The sequence below is a fragment of the Oncorhynchus tshawytscha genome, linkage group LG09, assembly GCF_018296145.1.
Source record: "Oncorhynchus tshawytscha isolate Ot180627B linkage group LG09, Otsh_v2.0, whole genome shotgun sequence".
Classification (NCBI taxonomy): domain Eukaryota; kingdom Metazoa; phylum Chordata; class Actinopteri; order Salmoniformes; family Salmonidae; genus Oncorhynchus; species Oncorhynchus tshawytscha.
This window is the reverse complement of record NC_056437.1, coordinates 19,720,471-19,737,660: the sequence shown is the minus strand read 5'-3', so window position 1 is coordinate 19,737,660 and position 17,190 is coordinate 19,720,471. Positions and strand designations below refer to the sequence as shown.

The window sequence follows — 17,190 nt, the reverse complement described above, 5'->3', positions numbered from 1 at the left end:
TGTCCCGATGAAGAGCATTGTTAATGCGATCTCCCCATGCTGTTAAGCACCTTGGGCAGCCAGACGTTTGGTTTGGGAGGGAGTGCCTCACCGCCGACTCAAGGACAGGAGAGCAGAAAGGATGATGGTGTGGAAGGCAGCAGAACAAACAGTCTTTAATCACCGAGGTGTATCTCTCCAATTCTCACTCCTCATGCCTCACAAAGACGTTTCCCTAACTGAGAGAGAGATGTGGCAGAAAGAGGAAGAGATCACTGTCAGTATCATGACTCTCTTTATGTGGCTGTCTAGTTAATATATCAGACTACTGAGCGGCTCTCTCCCAGTCCCACCTTCTAGGTTAGTCGAGGATATGCTTGGCGTGTCATACTCCTTAGAAGGATTTTTAATTTTAAAAAAATAATAATAATTTCACCTTTATTTAACCAGGTAGGCCAGTTGAGAACCACTTCTCATTTACAACTGCGACCTGGCCAAGATAAAGCAAAGCTGTGTGACAAACAACAACACAGAGTTACACATGGAATAAACAAACGTACAGTCAATACCACAATAGAGAAAAACAAAATATATATACAGTGTGTGCAAATGGTGTGAGGTAAGGCAATAAATAGACCGTAGTGGCGAAGTAATTACAATTTAGCAAATTAACACTGGAGTGATAGATGTGCAGATGATGATGTGCAAGTAGAAATACTGGTGTGCAAAAGAGCAAAAAAGTAAATAAAAACAATATGGGGATGAGGTAGGTAGATTGGATGGGCTATTTAGATGGGCTATGTACAGCTGCAGCGATCGTGTAAGCTGCTCAGATAGCTGATGTTTAAAGTTAGTCAGGGAGATATAAGTCTCCAACATCAGCGATTTTTACAATTCATTCCAGTCATTGGCAGCAGAGAACTGGAAGGAAAAGCGGCCAAAGGGGGTGTTGGCTTTGGGGATGACCCGTGAGAAATGCCTGCTGGATTGTGTGCTACGGGTGGGTGTTGTTATCATGACCAGTGAGCTGAGATCAAGCGGAGCTTTACCTAGCAAAGACTTATAGATGACCTGGAGCCAGTGGGTCTGGTGACGAATATGTAGCGAGGGCCAGCCGACGAGAGCATACAGGTCGCAGTGGTGGGTGGTATATGGGGCTTTGGTGACAAAACGGATGGCACTGTGATAGACTGCATCCAATTTGCTGAGTAGAGTGTTGGAGGCTATTTGTGATTATGATTGACATGTCTTGCCCTCAGAGATGATGGCCTGTCTCACCCTCAGAGATGATGGCCTGTCTCTCTGATTATTCCTCCCCCAACTGATTGGTTCAGATGCAGACTTAGACAGGCGCTGGCCTGTAGTATGAAAGTGCGTTGAGGACAGTTTTACTACAATAAGTGGGAAAGGAAAGGGGGATACCTAGTCAGTTGTACAACTGAAATGTGTCTTCCACATTTAACCGAACCCCTCATACTGTATGACTGAGGTTTATGAGTGAGTATTAAACACTGATTGGGTTTGATCTAAAGAGGGAAATAGATTAATCGATAAATGTCTGCATTATTCATTACCTTATAAAGCAGTTGTATCCACCAACTCTCTCCCAATGTCTTTACTATGGGTCTGATGGTATCGTAAATTTATCTCCCTCTCCTCTCCATAGGAAACCAATAACGTGCCTGAATGGACCAACAGCAAGAAGCCCATAGACAAGGAGGAGGCTGTGAGGGCCTACCATGGACTATGTGAGTCTAAGAAGTAAGTTTGTCTTTCTGTACCTACTATTGTGAGTGCAGTAATGGAAAACAAACAGGCCTGTGATGAATATGGATGTTTCTGTTTTTTCTCTCATACCCACTGGTGCACAGAATGGGCAGCAATGTTTTTCAATGTAAATATCACATGGTTACTTATGGATTGGATTGAAAAATTGTCACACTGGTGGTTCAGCTTTCATTCTATGTGACTGCAGACAATTACATAAGTGTTGCCTACTGTAGTTTTGTCCAACTGGACATTGCCTAGAGACGTTCACTACTGTACCTCTATGCCCAGCTTTCAGTTCTACTACCAACATCAGTCAGTTGTAGTCCAACAGACCCAGTTTAGCTACAGAATGTTTACGAGAAGAGAATGACTTTATTATCCCCATGGGGACATTTTTTATTTATTTTACCTTTATTTAACCAGGTATGCTAGTTGAGAACAAGTTCTCATTTACAACTGTGACCTGGCCAAGATAAAGCAAAGCAGTTTGAAACATACAACAACACAGAGTTACTCATGGAGTAAACAAACATACAGTCAATAATACAGCAGAAAAAGTCTATATACAGTGTGTACAAATGAGGTAAGATAAGAGAGGTAAAGGCAATAAATAGGCCATGGTGGCGAAGTAATTACAATATACCAATTAAACACTGGAGTGATAGATGTGCAGAAGATGAATGTGCAAGTAGAGATACTGGGGTGCAAAGGCGCAAGATAAATAAATAAATACAGTATGGGGATGAGGTAGTTGGATGGGCTATTTACAGATGGGCTATGTACTGGTGCAGGGATCTGTGAGCTGCTCTGACAGTTGGTGCTTAAAGCTAGTGAGGGAGATATGAGTCTCCAGCTTCAGTGATTTTTGCAGTTTGTTCCAGTCATTGGCAGCAGAGAACTGGAAGGAAAGGCGGCTAAAGAGGAATTGGCTTTGGGGGTGACTAGTGAGATATACCTGCTGGAGTGTGTGCTATTGGTGGGTGCTGCTATGGTGACCAGTGAGCTGAGACTTGTAGATGACCTGGAGCCAGTGGGTTTGGCGACGAGTATGAAGCGAGGGCCAGCCAACGAGAGTGTACAGGTCGCAGTGGTGGGTAGTATTTCGGGCTTTGGTGACAAAACGGATGGCACTGTGATAGACTGCATCCAATTTGTTGAGTAGAGTATTGGAGGCTATTTTGTAAATGACATCGCCGAAGTCGAGGATTGGTAGGATGGTCAGTTTTACGAGGGTATGTTTAGCAGCATGAGTGAAGGATGCTTTGTTGCGAATAAAGGAAGCCAATTCTATAGTTAATTTTGGATTGGAGATGCTTAATGTGAGTCTGGAAGGAGAGTCTACAGAGAGTTTACAGTCTAGCCAGACACCTAGGTATTGTGGTTGCGGCTCTGTGCGTACAGTGCCTTGAAAAGGTAGTCATCCCCCTTGCCGTTTTTCCTATTTTGTTGCATTACAACCTGTAATTTAAATGGATTTTTATTTGGATTTCATGTAATGGACATACACAAAATAGTCCAAATTGATTAAGTGAAATTAGAAAAAAAACAGAAAAGTGGTATGTATTCATCCCCTTTGCTATGAAGTCCCTAGATAAGACTTCATAGCCAACCAACTACCTTCAGAAGTCACATAATTAGTTAGATTGCACACAGGTGGACTTTATTTAAGTGTCACATGATCAGTCACATGATCTCAGTATATATACACCTGTTCTGAAAGGTCCCAGTGTCTGCAACACCGCTAAGCAAGGGTCACCACCAAGCAAGCGGCACCATGAAGACCAAGGAGCTCTCCAAACAGGTCAGGGACAAAATTGTGGAGAAGTACAGATCAGGGTTGGGTTCTAAAAGAATATTAGAAACTTGGAACATCCCACGAAGCACCACTGAAATCCATTATTTAAAAAATGGAAAGAATGTCACCTCAACAAACCTGCCAAGAGAGGGCCGCCCACCAAAACTCCCAGACCAGGCAAGGAGGGCATTTATCAGAGAGGCAACAACGAGACCAGAGATACCCTGAGGTAGCTACAAAGCTCCACAGCAGAAGATTGGAGTATCTGTCCATAGGACCACTTTAAGACGTACACTCCACAGAGCTGGGCTTTACAGAAGATTGGCCAGAAAAAAATAAGCAAACACGTTTGGTGTTCACCAAAAGGCATGTGGGAGACTCCCTAAACATATGAAGGAAGGTACTCTGATCAGATGAGACTAAAATTGATTTTTTTGGCCATCATGGAAAACGCTATGTCTGGCGCAAACCCAACACCTCCCATCACCCCGAGAACATCATCCCCACAGTGAAGCATGGTGGTGGCATTATCATGCTGTGTGGATGTTTTCATCGGCAGGGACTGGGAAACTGGTCAGAATTAAAGGAATGCTAGATGGCGCTAAATACAGGGTAATTCTTGAGGGAAACCTGTTTCAGTCTTCCAGAGATTTGAGACTGGGACGGAGGTTCACCTTCCAGCAGGACAATGACCCTAAGCATACTGCTAAAGCAACACTCGAGTGGTTTAAGGGGAAACATTTAAATGTCTTGGAATGGCATAGTCAAAGCCCAGACCTCAATCCAATTGAGAATGTGTGGTATGACTTAAAGATTGCTGTACACCAGCGGAACCCATCACACTTGAAGGAGCTGGAGCAGTTCTGCCTTGAAGAATGGGCAAAAATCCCAGTGGCTAGATGTGTTAAGCTTATTGAGACAAACCCCAAGAGACTTGCAGCTGTAATTGCTGCAAAAGGTGGCTCTACAAAATATTGACAATGGGAGGGTGAATAGTTATGCACGCTCAAGTTTTCAGTTTTTTGTCTTAATATTTGTTTCACAAGAAAAAATATTTTGCATCGTCAGTGGTAGGCATGTTGTGTAAATCAAATGATACAAACCCCAAAACATCTATTTTAATTCCAGGTTGTAAGGCAACAAAATAGGAAAAATAGGACAAAGAATCGTTTGACTCTATTCCTCTAGTGACCTGTAACATTTTCCCGAGGGGAGTAACTCAAAACTCCTGCTAAAAGGGATGTTTGAGGTGCGTCAGTACCTGACAGACAGATAAACCAAAAAGCTATTTCAGTGCAGCTTTTCCCAAATGAACATTTTAACTAGGCTAGACCCGAGAGACAGTTCTGAATTATCACATAGTCGGTTGGCATTTTCCTCTCAGAGTAACATCAGGTCATCTTTCTGATCAAAACTGTCCCCATCATTCTGATGTTCTGGTGAAATACTGATGGCAAACTGCACACTGCTTTTGATTCCACCCCATTGTGGTTGACACAGTGGTATTGTAGATGGCTCTCAGATTACCAGGGAGGGAAGACATTTTTGTTACTCATGATGAACCCCTCGAAGCACACAGATTCATCTCGACCCAGACCAATCTTCCATTCCCTCGTCATCTATTCCTGTCCTTTTTATATTTATCTTTCATTCTGCGTCCTAGCCCGGCTGGAGGAATCTAGCCTAGACACCGGGGTTATTTAGCACCTCTGTTGTATCTGGAGAGCAGAACCTTTTAACCTAGAGGGAAGTGTTAGACATCATCGTTATGGCAACATGACCCAGCAGATAGATTGCAGTAATGAGAGGCAGGTGGCCATATAATGACACCCTCTCACCCTGCAGGAATGGTCTGGTTTTAAAAGGGTGAACATCCCTGTGAGTGTAGGTGCATATAGAAGCTTTTGCTTGGAGAGAGGTCCTTCACTGTGCTTTAGAGGAGATGATAGTCTGTGTCTGTCTGTCTCTGTCTGGCTGTACCTCTTTGTGTGTGTGTGTGTGTGTGTGTGTGTGTGTGTGTGTGTGAGGGCTTTTTGCTAAGTCAGTTATAAGATTTTAACTGCAAAATCTCTGGTTCCACTTGAGGTTTCTGCTCTAACTCTCTGTGGTGCTAACTCCTCTTGCTCTGTTCTGTTTTCATCTGTCCATTTTTTTTTTCACTTCCTCTTTCTTCCTTTCTTTGTCTCTGTCTGTCTCTCTCTCCTGCCTTCCCGGCGGCAGCAAAGCTTCAGACTGGGGTTATTTGAATGAAGATGGCGAGCTGGGCCTGGCATACCAGGGTCTAAAGCAAGTGGCCAGGTTGTCGTCTTCTGCTTTCCTGCTCCACTTACTGTCTTCCTGCTTACTGCCTTCTCTACTTACTGCCTTCATTCCTGCTTAATATCCTACCCTCTTCCTATGTCTGTGGTAAAATAGAACATTTAATGGGACAAAAATAATCTCAAACTGTGGCGGTTATGATGTTAATGACATATGAAGTCTCCACACTATGGTACAGGAATTCTACAAGGTAGAAGTTTGAAGGTTTGGTCAGCTTTAGGCTTATTGTAACCACCCCTTCTCTCCTTCTTCTTCTCCCTGTCTCCCCCTCACCCCCTCTCTCCTCCTTCTTCTCCCTGTCTCCCCCTCAACCCCTCTCTCCTTCTTCTTCTCCCTGTCTCCCCCTCACCCCCCTCTCTCCTTCTTCTTCTCCCTGTCTCCCCCTCAACCCCTCTCTCCTTTTTCTTCTTATCCCTGTCTCCCCCTCAACCCCTCTCTCCTTCTTCTTCTCCCTGTCTCCCCCTCAACCCCTCTCTCCTTCTTCTTCTCCCTGTCTCCCCCTCAACCCCTCTCTCCTTCTTCTTCTCCCTGTCTCCCCCTCAACCCCCTCTCTCCTTCTTCTTATCCCTGTCTCCCCCTCAACCCCTCTCTCCTTCTTCTTCTCCCTGTCTCCCCCTCACCCCCTCTCTCCTTCTTCTTCTCCCTGTCTCCCCCTCAACCCCTCTCTCTTCTTCTCCCTGTCTCCCCCTCACCCCCTCTCTCCTTCTTCTTATCCCTGTCTCCCCCTCAACCCCTCTCTCCTTCTTCTTATCCCTGTCTCCCCCTCACCCCTCTCTCCTTCTTCTTCTCCCTGTCTCCCCCTCAACCCCTCTCTCCTTCTTCTTCTCCCTGTCTCCCCCTCACCCCCTCTCTCCTTCTTCTTATCCCTGTCTCCCCCTCAACCCCCCTCTCTCCTTCTTCTTCTCCCTGTCTCCCTGTCCCCCTCACCCCTCTCTCCTTCTTCTTCTCCCTGTCTCCCCCTCAACCCCTCTCTCCTTCTTCTTCTCCCTGTCTCCCCCTCAACCCCCCCCTCTCTCCTTCTTCTCCCTGTCTCCCCCTCAACCCCTCTCTCCTTCTTCTTCTCCCTGTCTCCCCCTCAACCCCTCTCTCCTTCTTCTTCTCCCTGTCTCCCCCTCAACCCCTCTCTCCTTCTTCTTCTCCCTGTCTCCCCCTCAACCCCTCTCTCCTTCTTCTTCTCCCTGTCTCCCCCTCACCCCCTCTCTCCTTCTTCTTCTCCCTGTCTCCCCCTCAACCCCTCTCTCCTTCTTCTTCTCCCTGTCTCCCCCTCAACCCCTCTCTCCTTTTTCTTCTTCTCCCTGTCTCCCCCTCAACCCCTCTCTCCTTTTTCTTCTTCTCCCTGTCTCCCCCTCAACCCCTCTCTCCTTTTTCTTCTTCTCCCTGTCTCCCCCTCACCCCTCTCTCCTTCTTCTTCTCCCTGTCTCCCCTCAACCCCTCTCTCCTTCTTCTTCTCCCTGTCTCCCCCTCAACCCCTCTCTCCTTCTTCTTCTCCCTGTCTCCCCCTCAACCCCTCTCTCCTTCTTCTTCTCCCTGTCTCCCCCTCAACCCCTCTCTCCTTCTTCTTCTCCCTGTCTCCCCCTCAACCCCTCTCTCCCAGGCTGCTGGAGGCCCAGCTTCAGTCTCAGGCCAGGAAGCACGAGGATGAGCTAGCAGCGTTCAACACCCAGATTGAGCTGCTGAAGGACGACATAGAGAAGAAACAGGAGATGCTGAACCACACTATGTCTCTGTCCCCTGAGGCCCAGGTGGAGTACAGCGTCCAGCAGGAGATCACCCGCCTCACCAACGACAACCTGGTGAGAACACTGCAACCTCCTACCCCCTACACACTCATCCATATAATCATATTATTCATTATGAGCCAGAAGGCTAAACTAATCCTATATCAGCACTCCTCCTTTGAGACTCTTTGTGAATACGGGCCCAAGGACACCTATTGGAATGGAACAGCCCAGAGCTCTGAAAGTTATAGTGTTGTGTCGACCTTCTTGAATGTTTCTGCTACTACAGGACTTAAAAGAGCTTGTGGAGAAACTGGAGAAGAACGAGAGGAAGCTGAAGAAGCAGCTGAGGATCTACATGAAGAAAGTTCCAGATATGGAAGGTGAGAGAGCTTGAAGTCCTAATGAATGCTGTCTGTATTGGTCTCACTAAGCTGTAATACAGGCCTAGTGATTACTGTCTGTATTGGTATCACTAAGCTGTAATAAAGGCCTAATGAATACTGTCTGTATTGGTCTCACTAAGCTGTAATACAGGCCTAGTGAATACTGTCTGTATCGGTATCACTAAGCTGTAATAAAGGCCTAATGAATACTGTCTGTATTGGTCTCACTAAGCTGTAATACAGGCCTAGTGATTACTGTCTGTATTGGTCTCACTAAACTGTAATACAGGCCTAGTGAATACTGTCTCTATTGGTCTCACTGAGCTGTAATACAGGCCCAGTGAATACTGTCTGTATTGGTCTCACTGAGCTGTAATGAAGGCCTAGTGAATACAGTCTGTATTGGTCTCACTGAGCTGTAATGAAGGCCTAGTGAATACTGTCTGTATTGGTCTCACTGAGCTGTAATGAAGGCCTAGTGAATACTGTCTGTATTGGTCTCACTGAGCTGTAATACTGGCCTAGTGATTACTGTCTGTATTGGTCTCACTGAGCTGTAATAAAGGCCTAATGAATACTGTCTGTATTGGTCTCACTGAGCTGTAATGAAGGCCCAGTGAATACTGTCTGTATTGGTCTCACTGAGCTGTAATGAAGGCCCAGTGAATACTGTCTGTATTGGTCTCACTGAGCTGTAATACAGGCCCAGTGAATACTGTCTGTATTGGTCTCACTGAGCTGTAATGAAGGCCTAGTGAATACTGTCTGTATTGGTCTCACTGAGCTGTAATACTGGCCTAGTGATTACTGTCTGTATTGGTCTCACTGAGCTGTAATAAAGGCCTAATGAATACTGTCTGTATTGGTCTCACTGAGCTGTAATGAAGGCCCAGTGAATACTGTCTGTATTGGTCTCACTGAGCTGTAATGAGTAATGAAGGCCCAGTGAATACTGTCTGTATTGGTCTCACTGAGCTGTGATGAAGGCCCAGTGAATACTGTCTGTATTGGTCTCACTGAGCTGTAATGAAGGCCTAGTGATGGACCTACAGTATGATGGTTAATATGTATTACTATGATGATTATGGCAATATAAGTGACCACTTTGTCTTCTGCCCTTTCCATTGTCTTTGACTGCAGCATCATCCCAGCCCACCAAGGCCAAGCCACAGTTGACCCGTCAGGTGACTGTCCAGCGCAGAGAGAAGGACTTTGAGGGCATGCTGGAGTACTACAAGGAGGACGAGGCTCTGCTGGTCAAAACACTCATCACTGGTACGACATTGCAGCTCAAATCAGCTACGATATGACAGCGTCACAAGTACAACACCTGTCCAGTCCAGAACGTAACATTATATTCTCAAATCCACACGATTACTACAATGATCACTGAAATTGTGGATGAACTTGTTTCAGTGTTATTATGTTCTGTTTGGTGTTCCAGACATGAAGCCCAATGCTGTATCAGCAACAGTGCCCTGCCTACCTGCCTACATCCTCTTCATGTGCATCCGCCATGCGGACTACATCAACGATGATCAGAAGGTCCACTCTCTGCTCACCTCCACCATCAACGCCATTAAGAAGGTCCTCAAGGTACAGATATAGAGTTCTACTCACACATATGGATTGAGATTTCATACATATTTTAATGTCTGTTTGCGATGGATCTTTGGAAATCAGTTGCAAGAAAAGATTGGTCAGAAATAAAGTACAGCGATTCTGGTATTTAACACACTTTCATTTTGCAATTCCAATGCAGAAAAACAATAATGACTTTGAGATGACCTCCTTCTGGCTGGCCAACACGAGTCGTCTGCTGCACTGTCTCAAGCAGTACAGTGGAGATGAGGTGAGACTTACTTTGATGTCTCAGAGATCATTCTGCTCATTAAAAACTGTGAAGAGATGCTAGATGTTCAGTACTTGAGCTCATTGAAATAAGAGGTAGATTGTCAGACATTTTATGCAATCGGATTACTCCTTGATCTCTCTCCATACACAATGCATTTTAAAGATGTACAGACTTTTGTAAATACAACATAAATACACTTGTTGTAAACTCTACAAATTGTAACTCTCTACAACTGTCATCCCTGTCTTGTTGTGTCTTCCCAGGCGTTTATGACTCAGAACACAGCCAAACAGAATGAGCACTGCCTGAAGAACTTTGACCTGGCAGAGTACCGCCAGGTGCTGAGTGATCTCTCCATTCAGATCTACCAGCAGCTCATCAAGGTGGCAGAGCACATGATGCAGCCCATGATCGGTGAGGAGCTGGGGGAGCTAGGGGCCAAGAGCTGTATGGTCCAAAGATTAGGGACAATGGAATTGGAAAGGGACTAACTTTTTCTTCATTCTGGGTTGATTGTACCGCTGTTTTCACATTGATATATTTACTTACATGATATTTGGCTTTTATACTGTATGTTTATTCCCTTCTATTACTGATCTACGTTTACACAGTTCAGTACTTATAGTTCAGTACTTAGGTTTCCTAAAATTAGATGAATAAACAATCAAACCTATAGAAAAGTATTAATTAATTAATGAATCAGTTGCATGAACGACTATCTCCTTCCTTCCCCCGGACAGTGTCGGCCATGTTGGAGAGTGAGAGCATCCCCAGCCTGGCGGGAGTAAAGCCCATGGGTTACAGGAACCGCTCCTCCAGTATGGACGGGGAGGGCCCGGGGAGCTACACCCTAGAGGCCCTGATCAGACAACTGGGCCAGTTCCACAGTGTGATGGGCGAGCACGGCCTGGACCCAGAGATAGCAGGCCAGGTGATCCGGCAGCTGTTCTACAGCATCAACGCTGTCACCCTCAACAACCTGCTGCTCAGGAAAGACGTCTGTTCCTGGAGCACTGGCATGCAGCTCAGGTAAGTTTACATATATACAGAACCTTGCTGGGGATGTTCTATATTACTAGGGCTTGTTTTTTTTTATAAGAGCTGACCAGGAAAAACTCCAGGTTCTTAAAGGGAAACTCTACCCAAAAACTATGTTTTTGTATTTGTTTCATTATTCCACTGTTGATATAGTCCCAACATGTTTTGCATGTCAGCAATCAAGTTTTCAAGATATTGGACTTTCATGAAGTAAAGTGTCACCGGCCACATCAACATGATGATGCAAAATGGGACTGTATGTCTTTCATTATTTGTTATTTTTATCTCTTACTTTTTTTTAGGTATTTTCTTAAAACTGCTTTGTTGGTTAAGGGCTTGTAAGTAAGCATTTCACTGTAAGGCCTTGCTTGAAGCCTCAGACTCGAGTGAGGAAGTCTAGGCTTAGGTTGGCAGGGATGTGCAGGGTCTCCAGGCTGAGGGCGGAAGGGATGTTGGGGAACCTGTTGTATTCAGCGCATGTGACGAATACAATTAGATTTGATATGAACAGTGGACTAATGAAACAAAATATATACATGTAATTTTTGGGTGGAGTTTCCCTTTAACGGTACATACTGTATTGCTGAGAGGACAGGAGCACACAGTACTGTTACAGAGAGGGAGAAGAACTGTAGCTCATTACAGTAGCATAATGGGTTTGATGAAGGCTATTCACTTAACAGGTGACTCTGTACTAAGTGTGTTTCACTGTGATTGGTCAGGTACAACATCAGTCAGATGGAGGAGTGGCTGAGGGGGAAGAACCTTCACCAGAGCGGGGCGGTGGTTAACATAGAGCCCGTTATCCAGGCCGCCCAGCTGCTGCAGGTCAAGAAGAAGACGTCCCAGGATGCCGAGGCGATCTGCTCCCTGTGCACCTCTCTCACCATGCAGCAGGTACACTTAAACACCTATTACACAAACCTGTTACAAATCTGTTGCACATCACCAATCTTACTGCATCCAGCACACAGAGCTCCACTCTCATCATCACATCACCAATCTTACTGCATCCAGCATACAGAGCTCCACTCTCATCATCACATCACCAATCCTTCTGCATCCAGCACACAGAGCTCCACTCTCATCATCACATCACCAATCCTACTGCATCCAGCACACAGAGCTCCACTCTCATCATCACATCACCAATCCTTCTGCATCCAGCACACAGAGCTCCACTCTCATCATCACATCACCAATCCTACTGCATCCAGCACACAGAGCTCCACTCTCATCATCACATCACCAATCTTACTGCATCCAGCATACAGAGCTCCACTCTCATCATCACATCACCAATCCTTCTGCATCCAGCACACAGAGCTCCACTCTCATCATCACATCACCAATCCTACTGCATCCAGCACACAGAGCTCCACTCTCATCATCACATCACTAATCCTACTGCATCCGGCACACAGAGCTCCACTCTCATCATCACATCACCAATCCTACTGCATCCAGCACACAGAGCTCCACTCTCATCATCACATCACCAATCCTACTGCATCCAGCACACAGAGCTCCACTCTCATCATCACATCACCAATCTTACTGCATCCAGCACACAGAGCTCTACTAACAACTCTATGTCTCAAAGTTCACATGAAGAGTATTAACCAGTGTCTTTTTTGTCGTACAGATCGTAAAAATTCTCAACCTCTACACCCCACTCAACGAGTTTGAGGAAAGAGTCACTGTGTCCTTTATCCGAAACATCCAGGTAACAATACTTCATCTATTTAATCAATTATTTTCGGTCAATTTTTATATTTTTTCTTTTATATATATTTTTGAACCAAATGTTGTCTATCTTGTTGTCCTCAGAATCGTCTGCAGGATAGGAACGATGTCCCAATGCTCCTGGTGGACACCAAGCACACCTTCCCTGTCCTGTTCCCCTACACCCCTTCCGCCCTCAGCCTGGAGACCCTGCACATCCCTGCCAACCTAAGCCTAGACTTCCTCACTAGAGTCTGAGGCTTCAGCAAGGCCTACCACAGGCCTGGTTCTTAGCAAAGAAGAGCAGAGCCCAAAAGAGCTCCCTCTAAACCTGGGTAACTTACTTCCAGCTGTTGATCTCAACAGCAGAGGGCGACAAGACTCCAGGACTCACTGGAAGACAAAGAACCTTCCAACTGACCAACAATGGAGTCTGTCAAGTCTCTGTCTCTGTCTGTGTAAATCCAGCAGAATGTGGTATTAAGTCACCTGTCCACAACTGCAGCCTCCCTTGGTGTCTTCTACAGCTGACTATTGAGATGCTGTGCTTCAATGATTAACCATCAGTTCTGTCCCATGCAGTCATTTATTTTATTCATTGTAAGAAGTCTTTATGGTAAGACCACTGTAATTAATTCCTCTCACAGATGAAATGAATCTGTCTAAATGTGTGCACTCACACTTCCATTGACAAAGCATTAATTTCCAGTTAGCCACTCTGCCTAGCATTCAAGGTGTCTTGTTCTACTGTGTAACTGTCTGTCTGCCTCATGATGAGTTAATTCTCTATGTCTCAGCCGTACTCCTCTTTAGGAGCAGACAGGAGCAGCACTGCATTGCAGTGGCTCTGCTGCACACAGCCCTGTAGCTCTGCTTCTCTCTATCTTTCCTACGCCTTGAGGAATCCTCAGTATTCTGAGGCTCAAGTTTTATTTGGTATCTTAAAAATAGTTTCTTCTGTCTTTAGATAAGAGCACGCAGTTTCCTGCATGATCCAGGAAGTCTGAAGCTCTTAACAGAGAGATGTGTTGTTGTTTTTACTCTGAATTCAATTTATCTGACTCTGCTATCTCATTGAAACGTTCGGTATTGTCTCAGAATAAGGAGAAACAAAGCCAAGCTTTATGTAAGTGAGGATTAAGTAAGTCCGATAGATGCATGTGTCGGTGAACTTGAGTAGAGAGGGCAGGAGAAAGTGCATTTTAAAATGGAACTAGAGAGGTGTAATACACAAGACATTGAGTGTCCTGTGCGGAGTAAGATAATAGCAATTCCAGCAGGACAGTCTTAGCCTGGTTCCAGATCTGTTTGTGCTGTCTTGCCAACTCCTGCATGGCATGACGATAACTGGCAGGTGTTGGTAAGACGGCACCAACAGATCTGTGGCCATGCCAGGACAGTCTGCTGCAAGACAGAGCGATTCAATGGAAGTGAGAGACTGTTTATTTGTAAGTGAGACCAGAGAAAATGAGAAGTACCACCAGACAGGTAGAGGAAGAGCCACACAGCTATCAAAGACTACTGATGAGAGGACTAATGAAACTTGACAGTACATTTTGATCCCGAGTAATCGAGAGCGACATTTGTCTGATTTCTCAAAGGATGTCTTCTTTGTTGCCGTTTCCTTGGACTGCCGTTACAGTTGTGATGCAGAGAGTATGTGGAAGGTCGAGGTAACTTCATTATGATACTCCGACACCCTCGGTCTTCACTTGAGACGAAGTGCCCTCAGCTCCATGAAACTGGAGTAAATAATAAAAGATCATGTCTGCAACTCCACTGGGTTTCTGCTTCGTTCTGCCAATCCTATTGGTTAGAAAACACTAATACTGGTGTTGCTCCTCTGTGGAGTTGTAAGCGCCTTTTCAGATCCCAGAACCATTAGTGAGCAGTTCCCCTAGCCTCCATTCTGAGATATCAGAGCAGCTTTTACTAGAGCAAAGCCGGTGTGTGGAAGGTCTCTAGCTACTAACAATGCCAGTAATGTGTACAGGAGCATCCCTGATTCACCTCGTGTTTTGTTTGGAATATGTTAATTGGTCCTGTTTCTTTTTGAATACAATGGAGTTTTTTATGATAAAGGGGGACAGAGTTGTTCTAACGCTACTACTCGCCCATTTTGAGTGTCATTCCTTTTCCTCTGTATGTTTCGCACAGTGTGTTTTTATAACTTAGGCCTCTGTGGATTGTGGGACATTATAGCAGAGAGTTTGACTCTCTTGTGGGACATTATAGCAGAGAGTTTGACTCTCTTGTGGGACATTATAGTAGAGTTCCAATAACACCCTCTCTGCTGCTCTCTGTCAGTTATAAAGAATTTGGTATTGCTTATGTTAAGACTGGAAGAGTGATGCCGTAACATTGGTGGTATATACCCAATACATTACTGGGAGCTTGTATATAGTGTGTGACTTTATTTTTATAGCCTACAGTTTACTCACCATTAGTCAGCACCTCCTACACAACATTTTTCTGAGTGTGAGCCAACACATGCTTTTTTATACGACTGGAAGTTCACCACTTTTCACTGAATTCCACACTATATGTCAAAACTCACGATCATATACCCATTATATCATGTTATACACAGAATAATATATTTCACATGGGCCACACCCCCAGAGAGGCCTTTAGTCTATGGGCCCTGTGTGCCATAAAAGTTTGATAAATGTATACATTGTTTGTGTTTTCTATGTCATAAGTTTCATTGCTGAAATTGAACAGGAGTAAATGAACTGGTGTGTGATTTAGAGTATGGATGCAAGCATTGATACATTGATATGTTGTCCTTAATTGTTGATGTGTTTTATTGAAGTGTGTTGCATGTATGCAGAATAGTACATGTTGCACAATATCAATTTGGTGACATGGTGAATTTATGTACTTAAATTAATAGATGTTAGATGAATCATTGAAAACTCCCAATGATCTGGTTTTGTGGATGAGTAAATGATAAGTACATTCATATGCCAGTGGTTTGATGGTCGGGGGGTGAGGTATAGTTTTTCTCTTATATCTCTAATTAGGAAACTTATTTAGTCAGTGGGTGAAAATAATATACAATGTATTGACTCAGTTTGAACAAAATGTAACCTCACAATCTTTCTTTGAAAAAAATTGTATTACAAAAGGCCAAATAAAAAATAGAAAATGTTGAATACATGTTGTGTTGTGAATTATGTACTGAAAATACTTTGGGGGTTTTGATAGAATACCAAAAACCAACTTCAGAATTGCATTATAAGCTGTGTGGAGTTCCCCTGGGGAAGTTTTAAACTACTCAGAAGGACAGCTCACTCTGTCCTAAAGACCTGTCAGTATACTTTAACAGCACTGTATAGGCACGGCAGCATGGTGCATCTGCATTGGTGTTGTGTGAGATCTCACTACACTCTTAGCTAATAGCACAACTACAGATGGGGAAGATGAACCACAACAGTACCCTGTCTCTACCTCCTTCCATGTATTACCCTCATCTCTCCATACCAACCACAGCCTTGCAACCACCTGGCATCTGTGGGTATTGGTAGAAAGTTTGTCTTCCCCCCCTTCCCTGTTTTTGTCTCTCTCCCTCTCTCTCTCACACACACACACACACACACACACACAGCCGGTGTGTGGCAGGCTTTGTGAATGTGGCTCTTGGTTGTTTCCCATGGTAGCAGTCTGTTGGTTGTTTCCCATGGTAACATACTGTTGGTTGTGTCTCTACTGTACCTGAGCAGCTGCACCTGAATGGCTGTCTCTCTATCTCAGGTGTCCGAGGTTACCCTTCAGTATCTCAGGTGTCCGAGGTTACCCTTCAGTATCTCAGGTGTCCGAGGTTACCCTTCAGTATCTCAGGTGTCCGAGGTTACCCTTTAGTGTCTCAGGTGTCCGAGGTTACCTTTAGTATCTCAGGTTAGTATCTCAGGTGTCCGAGTGTTATCTCCCGAGGTTTCAGTATCTCAGGTGTCCGAGGTTACCCCAGTATCTTCAGTATCTCAGGTGTCCGAGGTTACCCTTTCAGTATCTCAGGTGTCCGAGGTTACCCTTCAGTATCTCAGTATCTTAGGTGTCCGAGGTTACCCTTCAGTATCTCAGGTGTCCGAGGTTACCCTTCAGTATCTCAGGTGTCCGAGGTTACCCTTTCAGTATCTCAGGTGTCCGAGGTTACCCTTCAGTATCTCAGGTGTCCGAGGTTACCCTTCAGTATCTCAGGTGTCCGAGGTTACCCTTCAGTATCTCAGGTGGTTGGTAACTCTGTTCTCAGAACAGGCTGATCAGTGAGGAAATGATAGGTGGTGTTGCATGGCTTTATTTGGTTTTGTTTTTAAATATATTTTTAAGTATTTTCTATGTTTAGTGGATAGATAGAGATAGAGGTAGGAGAGAGAATGCTGAAAGAGCCGTGGATCTGATATGAACCCAAGCTGAAAATGGTACATTGTACATGTGCTACAGGGGCATTGGCTTCGACTGCTAGAACACACCAGACCAAGTTTACATTTTGTTTGACAGTAAGGCTGACATAGACAGGTTGATCTTTATTGACAGAACCACCAACATTATCTCTGTCTACTGTCTGGCACTCTTATCACAAATTACAGTTCCACAGATTCCGGG

At 44.7% G+C, this 17,190-nt stretch overlaps 1 protein-coding gene across 3 annotated transcripts in view; it reads left to right on the top strand.

The window, feature by feature from the left end:
• Window positions 1-15,743, top strand: part of LOC112257528 (unconventional myosin-Vb) — a 73,574-nt gene extending 57,831 nt beyond the window's left edge. For 2 of the 3 annotated variants that reach the window (XM_024431164.2, XM_024431165.2), the window contains exons 29-39: window positions 1,646-1,740; window positions 7,458-7,656; window positions 7,871-7,964; window positions 9,108-9,242; window positions 9,412-9,563; window positions 9,730-9,819; window positions 10,086-10,236; window positions 10,563-10,851; window positions 11,583-11,757; window positions 12,506-12,586; window positions 12,691-15,743. In XM_024431164.2, the coding sequence (XP_024286932.1) occupies window positions 1,646-1,740; window positions 7,458-7,656; window positions 7,871-7,964; window positions 9,108-9,242; window positions 9,412-9,563; window positions 9,730-9,819; window positions 10,086-10,236; window positions 10,563-10,851; window positions 11,583-11,757; window positions 12,506-12,586; window positions 12,691-12,843 (1,614 nt within the window). In that variant the 3' untranslated portion in view covers window positions 12,844-15,743. Of the gene's footprint in view, window positions 1-1,645; window positions 1,741-5,764; window positions 5,843-7,457; window positions 7,657-7,870; window positions 7,965-9,107; window positions 9,243-9,411; window positions 9,564-9,729; window positions 9,820-10,085; window positions 10,237-10,562; window positions 10,852-11,582; window positions 11,758-12,505; window positions 12,587-12,690 lie in introns of all 3 variants that reach the window. The other variant, XM_042326659.1, reaches the window with a different exon arrangement.
• The last annotated feature ends 1,447 nt before the right edge of the window (window positions 15,744-17,190 follow it).